The sequence below is a fragment of the Oryzias melastigma genome, linkage group LG14, assembly GCF_002922805.2.
Source record: "Oryzias melastigma strain HK-1 linkage group LG14, ASM292280v2, whole genome shotgun sequence".
NCBI classification, from domain to species: Eukaryota; Metazoa; Chordata; class Actinopteri; order Beloniformes; family Adrianichthyidae; genus Oryzias; species Oryzias melastigma.
This window is the reverse complement of record NC_050525.1, coordinates 21537649-21551383: the sequence shown is the minus strand read 5'-3', so window position 1 is coordinate 21551383 and position 13735 is coordinate 21537649. Positions and strand designations below refer to the sequence as shown.

The 13735-nt window shown below is 37.0% G+C and overlaps 1 protein-coding gene across 1 annotated transcript in view; it reads left to right on the top strand.

Moving 5' to 3' along the window:
* The window catches only part of gabra6b (gamma-aminobutyric acid type A receptor subunit alpha6b), a 32619-nt gene extending 19271 nt beyond the window's left edge, over positions 1 to 13348 (top strand). The window contains exons 9-10 of the mRNA XM_024266093.2: positions 5235 to 5491; positions 9745 to 13348. Coding sequence (XP_024121861.1) covers positions 5235 to 5491; positions 9745 to 9757 — 270 coding nt within the window. The 3' untranslated portion in view covers positions 9758 to 13348. The remainder of the gene's footprint in view (positions 1 to 5234; positions 5492 to 9744) is intronic.
* Positions 13349 to 13735: the final 387 nt, after the last annotated feature.

Here is a 13735-nt window from a genome sequence, read left to right as displayed (position 1 = left end):
ATTTATCCAGAACAAACTGCAATTATTAACACTAACACTTAGCAAATGGCACTCTCCACGAATTAAGAAGGATGCCATCATACATCACTACCAAATCAGAGTCCCTGATTGGTCAAAGTTAACTGGTTTAACATGCAACGTGCCTTCACTAGCTGGTGGTAGAGCTCAAAAATAGACGTAAAAACTGTACTAGTAATGCATGAATGCAAGAGTTTTGAAGGTGGATGCCCGAAACATGCATATACCCTTTTTTGTTTTTTAAACTTCTCATTAGACGTGGTTGTTTGAACTCACATTGCAGAGATTCAAACTGGTCATAAGTTGAGTTAGACTGGATACAAACTTAAAAGTGGATATTACAAAAGGATAATAAAATTCTGTGCAATTTTAAGTGAAAACTCCTTTTTTGATAGCTTTCTACTAAAACTAGTTCAAGAGTAAACTTTTAGAGCATAAACTCACAAATCTGTCATCCATGGCAACTTAAGGTCCCACTCCAACTATATGTTTATCTATTGTAAATTCATTGTCAGGGGTCTTTTAATTGTGATTATGCAGTTGTAGCTATAATTATAAAGCCTGTGTCATTTCAATAGGAACATTTTCTGCAGAATGGCAGTTGTTCATTAAAAATTTGCCTCAGTTGCGGGACTTTTGGTGTGGAAGTAAGCCTCCACTGATATCCCATCATCCCGTTTTTTATACTCTCTTCCACTAGCATATAGCCCCTCACAACCAACATTACCAGTGCAACAAAAAAATGCTACAAAAACATGTTAAAAACATGATATTCATTGGTAAATGGTGTATACTTGTATAGCGCTGTTCTACCTTCCTTCCTTGCAATCCCAGACCGATTCATCCCATCACTCACACATTCACACACCGGTGGTGGCTCCACTGCCAAACACTGGCGCCAATCTTCCACCAGAGGTAATTTGGGGTTCGGTGTCTTTCCAAAGGACACTTCGACACATTGGCAGGCAAGACGGGAATTGAACCCTCAATCTTTCGATTGAGAGTCAACCGCCCGCTGCACCACAGCTGCCAAATTAGCAACATTTTTTTATATTGGTTTAAAGGGATCTCCAGTTTAGATTTTTTTTTAATGTTTGATTACTATGATTGAACATTTTCTCATGGTAATATGATAGTGGATCTAATTTTCACAAAAAACGGTAGAAATAAATAAAGTAAGATAGGCTGTTTTTGGCTTCCGTGAGGTCCAGATGGTGTAGTTTATTTTTGCCTTTTATCAAATTTGGAATCTAATGTGACCATGTTTACACAATACTTAGTTTGTGTTGGATGTTTGATTTTTCTCTTGTTTTTATTCTTTTTCTCAAAACAGCATCTCCCTGTAAACCAGGGCTATTCCCTATAAGATCTACCGCTCCACCTGTTTTCTAGCTAACTGTATGCAGCTTGCTACTGATTAGCTGCACCAGGTGTTTCCACATTCTGATTGACTGATCACACCTGATCCAGGTAGTCAGCAGCAATCAGAAAGAGGTGGAGCACTGGTGGAGGCCTAGATTTCAAAGGCTGAGCTGCCCTATTGTAATCCAAAAAGGGCACATTAAATACAAACCTTTCTTTTAATTAACATTTTATTGATTTATTTTCCCATGTATCTTTGCCATTGCTTTACATCAACATATGGTAAAAGGCTTTCATGTCTTCATTTCATCTCTGCTTCAAGCAGTGGGTCAATTTAAAAACAGAATTAGGATCTTGTGAAGCCCCTTTCATGAAAGTCATTAATTAATGACAACTTCACTTGACGTCACAAAACACGCACACATGTTTATGAAGATATCAGATCAAAACATTTTCTATCCAACTCTGTTATAAATTGTAAAACAGAAATCACAGTGAATCATTTATGAGGATCATGTTAGTTTCCTACTTCATATGTGAAATAATCATGTTGCTTTTTTTAAACCTTATGTTCAAAGTAAGTACAGACTGATAAATATCATCATCAGCCTCCAATAGTGATGCATAAACATACGCCCACCGAGCACCCGCATAGATGAACCTCTATCCACTTAATACCAAGTAGTACACACATGGCCTAACCTTATTTCAAATGAACACCTACACATGCGGTGAAAGGCGAACAGACACAACCGTGTGCAGCCCCACAGCTGCACTGATAGAGCATTTATACATTCATCTGTCAATGTTTATCCTCCCTGTGTCAAAGTGATGGAAATTAGAGCAGTAGATGAAAGGGAAGAGAAGCTGATCCCTTCGGGATTTGACCAGCAAGAAGCCAAGCAAGCCTGTTGTCATCATCGAAAATAGCTTGTCATTTGGATCAGCTGTGCTTACAGTGCAGCAGTCAGTGAGAAGGCAGAGCATGTGGTCCGTACTCGTGCTGTAGTAGGAGCTTCACCGAGATTAGTGGACTTAATGTACGACTGAAGTGGTGTCCATTACTATATGTTTCCCATCGTGTGTTCCCACTTTCACAAACATTTTTAAGATAATCAGTATTCATCAACACATTTTCAAAGTCATTTGTAGAAGAAAAAATGAAATGGCTTTGGTTTACAAAAAAAAGAAAAAACATTTTTTTTGTCTTGACTGTTGTCCACAGGCACATGTGTGCAAATCCTAAAAACAACGTAATGCCCAGAATTTGAAAACCTGAGTTATGATGCACAATAAAAGGTCCAGATGGTGTGGTTTATTTTTATTTGCTTTAAATTTATATTTTAATTGACCAACATGGCTTGATTTTTCAGTAAAAGCAAAGCTGACATAGTTAAGAAGACGAAGACCTGGTTAGTGATAACAGGGAAAATATTAGAAAGGTAACCATTAAGGTATATTTTGATTGATTGGAGACAGTAATCATATTCTTGCTGGTCCTGGTGCATAAAAATTTATCAAGTCTTGACATCATTTATCGTGTGAGATTTTACCCAGACTTTTAGCAGGAGTCTGTGGAGCATCCATGCAACATGAAAATCGTTACTAATGTGTTTGCCATTTTTATGTCTTTTATAAGTGAGTTGAGATGGAGACGCATGTGATGACCCTCGGAAAATTAAGAAAAACGTATTCTCTTATATGCTTAAAATGTCAGGAAAACGACAGTGAGTACTTTAGATTTACAAGGAAGTTAAAATCCCCTCAACATATTTTCAATAATATGGATCTTTGAAAGCTTTTTTTTCAAGTTTGTCCCCAACAGTTGAAGAAAAATCCAATTTGCACTCAATTTTGGCCCTAAACTGTTTACAGTTAAAACTAAACTGACCAACTCAGAGGGTTGTAAGTAGAGTGTCTGAGACAAGGTCATACATATGACTAAAATTAAGGCTTAATGTCTTAAGACGTTGGGTTGGAAGAGTCAGCATTGGGTGTTAAACCCTTGTGCTATCTTATGGGGTCCAGATGACCCAAGCTTTTGACTTGTTATCCATCCCATAACAAATGTGGATGAAGGTGAATAGGATTTCATGTCGGCCACGGACACCAGTGACAATCAAAAATCCTTAAAAAAAAGGTTCAGCGTGCTGTTTTGTGGGGTCCAGATGACCCCTCCCAACATCAACATAGCACAAGGGTTGAACCACCAAATGGTTCTTGAGCTCGGCTATAGCTCACCACTTCACCAGATAATGGTGAAAACGCAAAGGACAAATTTCCCACAAAATAGTGTGAAATAGTACTTTAACTTCAGATAAACCATAAATACTTGAAGCTAAAATACACAGAACTGAACTCCAAGCTAGTCGTCCTGACATACTGTATATCTTCCAATAGTGACTGGTGTCTAATAAGATGGTCTATCAGATGTTAGTTACTTTAGACGCTGGTCTCTAATAGTGGCCGGGCTCCTTTTATGGGTATTTGTGTTCTGTCTGCGATGGAATAAACGTCTCCAATAGACGCCTCTCTCTAATATACGCAGGGCTGGCTGCCAAATTTTTGGAATAAATCCCATGGCTACTATTGGACTATATATGCTATCACACTCAAATGATTAATTTCTAAAAATAAAATCTCAGTTGAAATTGTTGTAGTGTTAAATAATAATCTCCCATTTTAAAGTGACTGACATTTTTTTAAATTCATTCCTTGCCTTGAAAAAAAAATATTTAGCTTACTAATTCAATCAAAACTGCTCTTTACTTATTACGATGCAAATAATCTAGTATTCTGTTAACCTGGAGGATTACCTGGTGTGACAGATAATTTTTATTCCCATAATGTTATTTTGTCTGACTAAACCCACATTAACCCTTTGACACCGAACATGTCACCGGTGACACCTATTCAACACACACTGACCATTTACTTGATCATCATGAATCAGATGATTCTGACACTGAGAAAAACGGCTTTTCATATCAACTTAGTACACATATGCAACACATTGCTAACATAAATTGTTGCATAACAGTGCAAAGACACTTTGTATGCAAAAGAATAGGCTAGAATTATGATAATTGTATAAACGGTTGAAAAGTTACAGTAGTCAAAAATATGTCGGCTCTAGAGTTATAGCACCAGTGTTAAAAGGTTAAACAAGGTATCCCCTAACTCAATGTCTTCCTTTGGTCTCTTTGTGGGTTGCACGGTGGTGCGGTGGTCAGCTTGTTTTGCCTCAAAGCAAGAAGGGATTGTTGTTCAAGCCCAGCTAGGACCTTTTTGTGTGCTTGCTTGGGTTTTCTCCCACAGTCCAAATACTTAATCGATAAATTAGGTTTGACTGTTAGTGTGTATGGGTGTGTGATTTTGCGGCGACCTGTTAAGGGTGGACCGCACCATTGCTTAGCGATACACAGGTTAGGCTCATGTGATCCCGAAAGGGATACAGCGGGTTAAAAAGGTGGATGGATGATGTTTTTGCACAAATAAACTACACAGTGTATTTGCTGTAGAGCTTTCAAGAGTATCTGTTGTTTAGCAACAAACTTGATAAGGAACATAAAACTTTGATTTTTTTATTTGCTTTGTTATATCAATTAGCTCCTTTATCAGAACAACACAAAATTCAATGGAATTGGTAAAGTGAATGCTAGATTTAAAACAATGTATTTAATTAGCTTTGTTGGTTGTCATTTTCAAATCATAATTCTATGCAGCAGCTTCACAAAATCTGCCTCTGCAACAGCAAACTATTAGTTTTATTGCGGTTTTATTGCATTGGTGCTACATTTTTCATTGGAAAAACTTTGTTTAATCTGCTTATCTCTCCTGTTTGCTTCACGTAGGTGGATGCCAGCAGTGTGCTGAAGAAGAGAATGAACTCCACCCCACTGTTTGAGCGTCCTGCCAAAACATTTCCGAACCCACCTGTCAATGCTCAAGCTTTCCTGCAGCAAGGTTCAGCAGTCCCGGCCAACAATGTTCTGACTGGCACCAGCATCATTGACAAATATTCCCGTATCCTCTTCCCTCTTTCATTTGGCGCCTTCAACCTGGTCTACTGGATTGTATATCTCACCAAGGACACTATGGAGATGTCCAGGTGAACAGATGGCATGGCTGTAACAAATCATTCCAGCATTTGTTTTCTCTTCACAGATTTTTGCATAAGAAAGTTAGAGTGACTGCAATTTTTTGCTTTTTTTTTAGTTTTATTCTTTTCTTTCGTGAGTAAAGTTTTATTTGGCAAGCTCTGGATTCAACAGTCATACAGAAAAAAAACGATTGTTCTTGCTAAGAATAAATTAACATTTATTTCCTAAAAACCTTTTACGTCAAAAATCTCTGATTTATTTCTGTACATAAATGCTTTGGTGGCCTTAGAAAAGGTTTTTTTTTTTTCTCTGAAGGCAGTATTACTGCAAAACAGTATAGTCGCTGTGAAAGCAGCGTGTGCTGCCTTCAAGGCAACATCTTTTCTTGTGATTTAATGCAGGAAAATGCAAAGCTATATTCAGCACGCATACAAAAGCATGGCTGCAGAAAGGAAGCGGTTATGGGACTGGAGCAGGTTGCCTGCAGTGCTGGCCTGCCCCTGATAGAGAAAGCAAGAGAATTTGGACACAACAAATGGGAGGACAACGACCCCTTACTATTGCAGGAAAAATGCAAAGCGGTCAACAAGAAATAAGCAATGGAAAAAAAAAAAAAAAATTACACATCAATAAAAGTGTTGCAATAAGGATCAGAAACCCACACTTAAAACAAGAGGACATCATTAAAAACAATTCCCATAAACAAAGCCATTTAAGCAGTCACGATGCAATTAAACTCATGACAAAACTATAACTTTAGGCCAAATTTAGGACATCAATAATGTATGTTGTTATGTCTATTAAATCAATAAATAACCATAGAAATGCAATTAATTAATTGCCAAATACTTGGTCCATGTTTTTTCAAAGGATTTTTTTTAATCACTTCACCTCACTTCCTATTTTTGTAATATTTGATTATTTATGACATCTTAAATGTTCCTTCAATGTGACCTTTAATAATGTTAAATGAAACTAATAATACACCAAAACGAACCAAATTTTTTGGCTTTAATCCAGACTGGATTGGCGAACAATTTTAGTTTTGTTCAAAACATCACATAAAGAGTTTATTATGAAGCAAATCAATACGATAAAGAGCTACCAGTACTTTAATGGTAAATTAGAAGGATTTAAAACAGTTTAAGGGTAGTCAAGATTTATAATGATCTTTTTACAAGTGTTTTAAAAATATGCATAAGAACGCTTCCTTTGAAGCTTTTTGTTTCGAATGTATTCACTTCTAATAGATAAATGAACTAGAGTTCAGCTCATAAAAAAGTGCAATCTATGAGGCATTAGGAATCATGTCTGTTGGTTTGTAATTCATGGTTGCCCATCATCAGAATTTAGAGAATTGTTTCCATGGTTGGCTAACGTCTGTTCAGTTTCTGTTATACTTTTCGTCACAAACACCAAAGGAAACATGTTGAACATTAAAACCTTCAATTTTCACTCGTATATACAAGCAAACATTTATTATTCTAGTATGATTTTGTTTGCTTATTGGCTCAAAGAACGAACATCCAATCTTAGGAAAGACAAGCAGTGTAAAAAGTACAGAGATGAGTTTGCGTAAGCCTTCAAAATGGCTCCACACCAAGAATATTGAGGCCAACTCTCAAAACACAGCATGTCATGTTGGAGCTTTGATATTGGAGGAGAATTTGGTTAGGTGACCTTGTCCTGCATCTTTATAATCTTTCATCAGAATCCCCAAAACATGAGAAACGAAAAAGACAACACTCCATTTAATAGGTTTTATACTACACCAGCAAACTTTACAAGCTGTTTGAACAGAAAACTGTATTTAAAGTTTGAGTAGTAATCGATGTCTTTAAAAATTCAGAAATTTATTTTTTTTTTCTTTTTAAATATCATAAATCACATAAAAAAAGGTGTTTCTGTCTCCACAACAGAGACAATGTAAACTGATGGTCGTGAGACGGACTCCCAACGCACGGGAGACGCACCGCAGATGGACCAGCAGAAATCAGTCTTAAGATAATTGTTGAATCTATATTTACTCGACATTGTATAAAACACTCCTAAAAGCTTTGTCTGCTGACAGATCTGCCCTTACACAAGGTTGTTTTGAAAGGTGATGGCCAGTTGATCGAATATATTTTGTTAGCTATTTCATAGCAAGGGAGTAGTTTCATTTAAACTGTTCATTGTGTGGTTCATGGTGCTTATTTACTAAAGTTTTTAATACAGATATTATGTTTTATTAAAGAATGGAAACATCTTTATTTGATGTAATAATCAGGTATTTTAATAGGTTTGCTAATAAGACATTGTTCATTATATATTGTTTCTGTGGCTTATCACCCAAATACAGTGAACACATATATAATAGATGGTGCTTCCTTTATAGATGGGCTAAACTAAACCGAATGTTTTGTTTCTTGTCAGAGTATGACCAGATGAATACGTCTGTGTATCTGGAAGGACACAGGCACACAAGAGTATAAATGTGCTGTGCCACCAGAGCCTATTGACTGCAGGTTATTTTAATGAATAGAGCCATTTAGGAACAAACATAAAGGAAACAGATTTGTTGAAAATGTCTCCAACCATGAGAGGCCCCAGCTGTTTCGCTGACTGGTAGCCGGTTGTATCGCAGGCTGACTGGTGTTAGTGTTCAAACAGAAGACGATGAGCTTTACTTTGCTCTGTTTGCTATCAGAGCTGGTTCTGAAAAACAACTTCCCCCTTTGTTGCTCATAAATCAAATCCGCCAAATGGAGTTTCCAATGTAACTCTTGTTTTTGACTGCGGGGCCATAACAGTAACTTTGGTGTAATGATCATTCAATTACAAGCCACTCAGACAGGGGGTGAAGAAGACCAATAGAAACTGTGATTCCCTATCTATCACGTTTCCCTCCTGGCTTTGTGGGGATTGCTACATCTGCCTGTGTCACCTTGTTTGTTTGTGCTTGCATGAATGCATTTAACACACATCCCGTTTGTCCCCACACTTTTGAGAGACATTAGCAACACTGATAAGAAAAAGTCGAACCTCCAAACTGATTTCAGTGTTTCTTGTCCAACTGTGTTCTATGCAATCTCACACCATCAGTCTTTGGGGATTTCTTGGGATGCCATAATTCTTCTTTGATGACACCAGAGGAGACACCCACGACACTTGAACTAACACAGATGCTTGTGTTGAAGTCATACATAGTTTATTAAAAATTTGCCTCTAAATTGGCATGGAGCAAGACCACCCCCATTTCCCATCATCCATATGTTCCCACTAGCTTACAGCCCCTCACAAACCCAACCTAACATTACAGGTGCAACAAAATGATGGAGAATATTAGAGCTATCCAGACGTACATTGATCCAGTTGAAGAGGTATTAGAATGTCTGCTCCCAATTCACAAAAAAATGAATAAAGAAATATTCAGAAATGTAATTTTAAGCTTTATTTTCTTTATTTTCTGTCATCCATCATCAGAGAAATGCTACAAGAATGTGATTTTCATAGGAGTGGGTCTTTGAAGGCACACTAAACCAGTCCAAGAAGAAGGGATGTGACTAATTAAGGGTCACATTTATTGTTTCAGTGAGTCATCAGCTTGATAAGATCACAAGCTTTGCATTTAAATGAGTATATCTTAAATGTCATCATGTCATTGTCAGCATAAATATTTTCCTTTAATCTTGTGTTGTACTACATCCAAACACAAACGCGTATTTGCATACTACACTTAGTCAGTAAAAAGGTTTAGACATGAAATTTTTATCAGCACAAATGAGAGCTGCGTTTGCATTTTACATGTTGGCAAAGTGTCAACTCTCACCCCAAATACCTGCTCACCTTTCTGCCATCCAAAATAGAGAAGCACCCTGCATGTTTCTGCCACCAGCCATGTAAGCCCTGCAACAGGAAATGACTGTCAGCGCTGTCAAAGTGTCTCCTCTTTTAACACATCAGCATGTGGAGGTGTGAACCACCTTGGTGAAGTTCATGCCTGCTTTTTACTGTTTTTTTAACTCTTTTTGTGGACAAGATTAGCAGTAAACAAAATCAGATTAATGGAAGAGCAACTCTGAAAGTAGCTCTTATATCACACAAATGTATATTTGTTCAAATGAGCTGGCAGATGTTGATGCGTATAGAAATAGAGTAGGTGAGCATGTGTGGGAGGATTCCTTTTATATGGATTATGTTTCGAAATAATAACATGTGAAATGTGTCTCAACTTTATTCACTAATTAAGCCTTTCTTTCTTTGTCTTCTTGCATTGCAGGGACACCATCTAAGAAATTGTCTTCCTGGAAAATGTCTATTTATACGAACTCATACAAATAGAAAAGAACCCTCACAAATACAGTCACCTTTATGTTATATACTCACAAATTAAAATAGCAGAGAGATGTTTGCCAGGCACTCTTTTTATGCTGCCTTGGTGTATTGTGTTTCTTTTCAAGTTGTCCCACAAAAGGGAGTAGCTCCTGCTGCCAATTTGACCAGGGAGCTCAAAATGGAAGTCTCCAGCTTTGGAAGCACATCAAACGACCAGTACTTCTATTAATTACACTTCTGCACTGTTGAGAAAGAGGACCTACATTTAAGGACCTTCTTATTTTTTATATATATATTTTAAAACCTGCGTCCATCTGGAGTATGTTGAGTCTGAGTGAATGGGACAATGGTTGCTGAATTGTATGTTTTCTTTTCCTTATTTTCCTCCAGCTGTAATGTGAGCATGCATTTTCAGGCATTAGTGTGACTTTGCATGTGCACTGGACATGGTGCATTCCCATTTTTTTTAAAAAGTAGAACACACTTGAGGAAACTGTGTCGCGACTGAATCTGTTGAACCTCAGTAATTTGCGAGAAGTTTTGCAAAAATGTGTTACCAAACCTTTTTAATATGTTTCGACTCATCAGTAAAGTTCATCTTGTTTGACGGAGTTCAAAGAAGGGGAATGTTTTTTATAGTGTACTTCACAAAAACTGTGGCCTGCCTGGTGGAACATTTACTTTCACATGTATATGCAAATATTTACATGTAAAAGCTGAAACGTGCATTCAAGTCTTTAAAGATTGGAGATTTTCCCCATGAAGAGATTACCATATATGTCCCAGATGTCCTAAAGACAGAAATAAACTTAAGCCTCTTTCAGACATGCACTTCTCTACATTGAAGCTGACATTAACTGATCATGTTGGCTTCATGTCGGTTCATGTCACCAAGTACAACCTGTGCAGAAATGTGCAAAAGGTAATCCTAAATGGTAGACACTAAGAAAAAAGTTGACTGAGAAGGGACATGTAATTGTTAAATATTGGAGGACAAACAAAGTCCCTCTATGGTTCTGAGTGCCACCCAAACAAACTATTGCCCAATAGAGGTGCAACGATTGATTTAATTGATGAATCCATTTATATCCCAACAATCCAGCCAGATCAATCTAAAATGAAATTCATTGGTCATAATAGATCTTGGGAAATACCATTTGGATTGAAGTATTGTTGGTGTATTTTGCTTTAATATAAAAATACTCAAGGGCAATCACAGCGCCAACACACGTGATTGTAGCAAAAAATGATCAAACCATCATTACAGTCCATGGTGTGGAAACCTTTTTGAATTGAAGAAAAAAGTAATATTCTAATAATGTTCCGTTTGTATTACTTTGATGTGGAAAAACAACTTTATTGAACTAAAATGTGATTCGTTTTTCCATTAATTCTTGTTTCCAAATTTGTTTGCTCACAATTTAATTACAAGAAAATACAAGGAATCTGGAAAACTTTACCTGCTCTGATCAGTACCCAGGTACGTATCTCTGAGTCACACTGGAGGAATATTTGGCTAAAGATATCCTTGATCAATTTTAGGTTAATGAATTGGATTGTTTAAATCACAAATTATGATAAAAATTCAATCCTTTTAAACATGAACTGTTACACCCCTATTCCCTGACACCCCAGCCAGCAATATGGTTTAAAAGTGGGCAGAAAATGTGGGCCCCGAATGGGTTTGTTTGCAGTTTCCGTGGTGGCCCCACCTGTGTTTGCTCACCTTGGCTGAAGTGGCTACGCTATCCAGCTGCCTGGTGGACAGCGTAGTGAGCTCTGCTGCCCATGGTCGGGCAGAGCTAGTAGGGTCACTGCCCAGGCTGCCGGTCTCTGAACAACGAAGCCAATCTGGGCAAAGCTGGGGCCACCCTGGAAAATGCAGACAAACCCATATGGGACCCACATTTTCTGACAACTTTTAAACCAAATGGGGTCCATTTGGCCGGATAAGCTGGGACCCATTTAATTTTTTTCATAAACTTCCCCTCAATGTTCAACCTTTGAATCCCCTCGAACACACAGTTGATGCAAGAATCTCAAACATCTCCAGAATGGCAGATTGGTCGAGTCGGGTCTTGTCGTACTTTAGCAATCAATTGGAAATCCATTGGTTATGTGGCCTCAGTTGATGTCCTGGTCCATAACTGTATCCAACCATATGCAGCTACTTAAAAAACTTTTGTCGACGAGAAAGAAGAATCATATTTCTGTGTTTTTGGTAAGTTCTTGATGAGGTAAAACTGCTTTGTTTGCACTCATTTTTGCATGTACTTTTAAGGGTCCAAGAACCATTTTTGTACTCTTTTTCTAAGTATTTTAGGCTTTACATGGGTTAGTGTGTAATGGTGACCGGTTATTTTTAATGTGTTCACCTGCCATTGGGACTCAAACTACAGACCATGAACATGTAAAGGAAGAAAGGAAGGAAAGCAACAAAGGAAGCCAGTCACCCCATAAGCTACTATTTTTGCTTCCTTCCAATATATAGAATTTATGAAGCCTGGCAATAACCTCTTTTCTCCAGGGAAGATTTATGTCTTTATAGACCAACATCATTTTGCGTCTTCATTCTTATTGTTTCTATTTATTGTAGCATTTTTAATTGAAGTTAAAGGATTCCCGCACTGGTTGCCAGTTATTTCTCGAGATAACGGGCAACGCTCGCTGTTTTCATTAAAAAACTGAAAAAGACGAAATTGAATCTATCATTGTCAATTACAAAGGAAGCCAAAACATATTCCTTTATAATCCAGTTTGTGTGGATTTGCATATGATTATGCACAGTTTCTGCTTAAGTGAGAAGGATAACATGTGAAGCCCATGTGGCTTCTAAAAATAAGGTGGTGTGTTTACTTCTTGGTGTCATCCATCATAAGTAGAGGAGCATGTTCTCATTAAAGCATTTTTTTTTTATAAGAAAAACACCTTTTTGAATAGAAAATAGGAACAATTTCAGAGTAGCTTAGCCGTTGTCGCCACAACAAATCATTCTTTAATATATTTATATAGTATATATTCTTAATGTCTTAAAGAATGGGACACTTTGGTTCAGTTACCATGCAACTAGAAACCAAAATGAAACAATGACTGAGTACATTCAAGAAATATGCAATAAAATCAGAATGCAGTGCAATTAGGGGGCAGTAGAGCTTTGACTAAACTTTCTGTAGATTAGCAGCTACTGTATAGCATCAGTATATGCAACAATGTTTTAAAACTGATTTCATGTTATCCAAGTAATGTATGTTTTAATGTGCATGACAAGGTTAAGTGAGATCAGATTTGATCTTTACTGTATATAAAAAAAAACTATCTTTTTTTTCTTTTTTTTAATTAAAGCTCATTTAAAAGGAAGAAGTCGTCATGCAAATGTAATTTGAGCATGTGTACTTCAAGTCTACCTTCATGTGTGACTATAACCTCATGTTGTACAAAGGATTATAGAAGACCTGTTGTTGGATGTATTATTTTTCTTTCATGTACAGACAAAAAAAGACCAGAAAGAATGTTGACATCAAAATAAAGTTTCCAAGTTTCTTGTTTTATTGCATTGTCATTGAGGCCGAGGCTGAAGTGGGTTTACATCTTGTTCCATGTCTTCCTGTGTGACATTAGAAACCCTGTGAACTCATCCAGCCTCTAAGCTGGTGCTGCTCCGCAGTCCACCCACAAACTAATGATGGCTCCAATGGATACGTTCTTTTCTGTTTTCAGGCTTGTTATTTTTTTATTTGATTTCTTCTTTAAAAAGAGAACATAGACGGGTTGTTTTTTGATGAAAGGAAACATTGATCTTCTTGAAAAAGAAAAGTTTACACAAAATTACCAAAAATTGCTGAAAGCATTGATCAATAATTTTTATAATGAAGGGATCATTTTACAAAGAAATTTTAATTTATTGCTATTCGCTAAAATATTAAAACTCTCTTTAT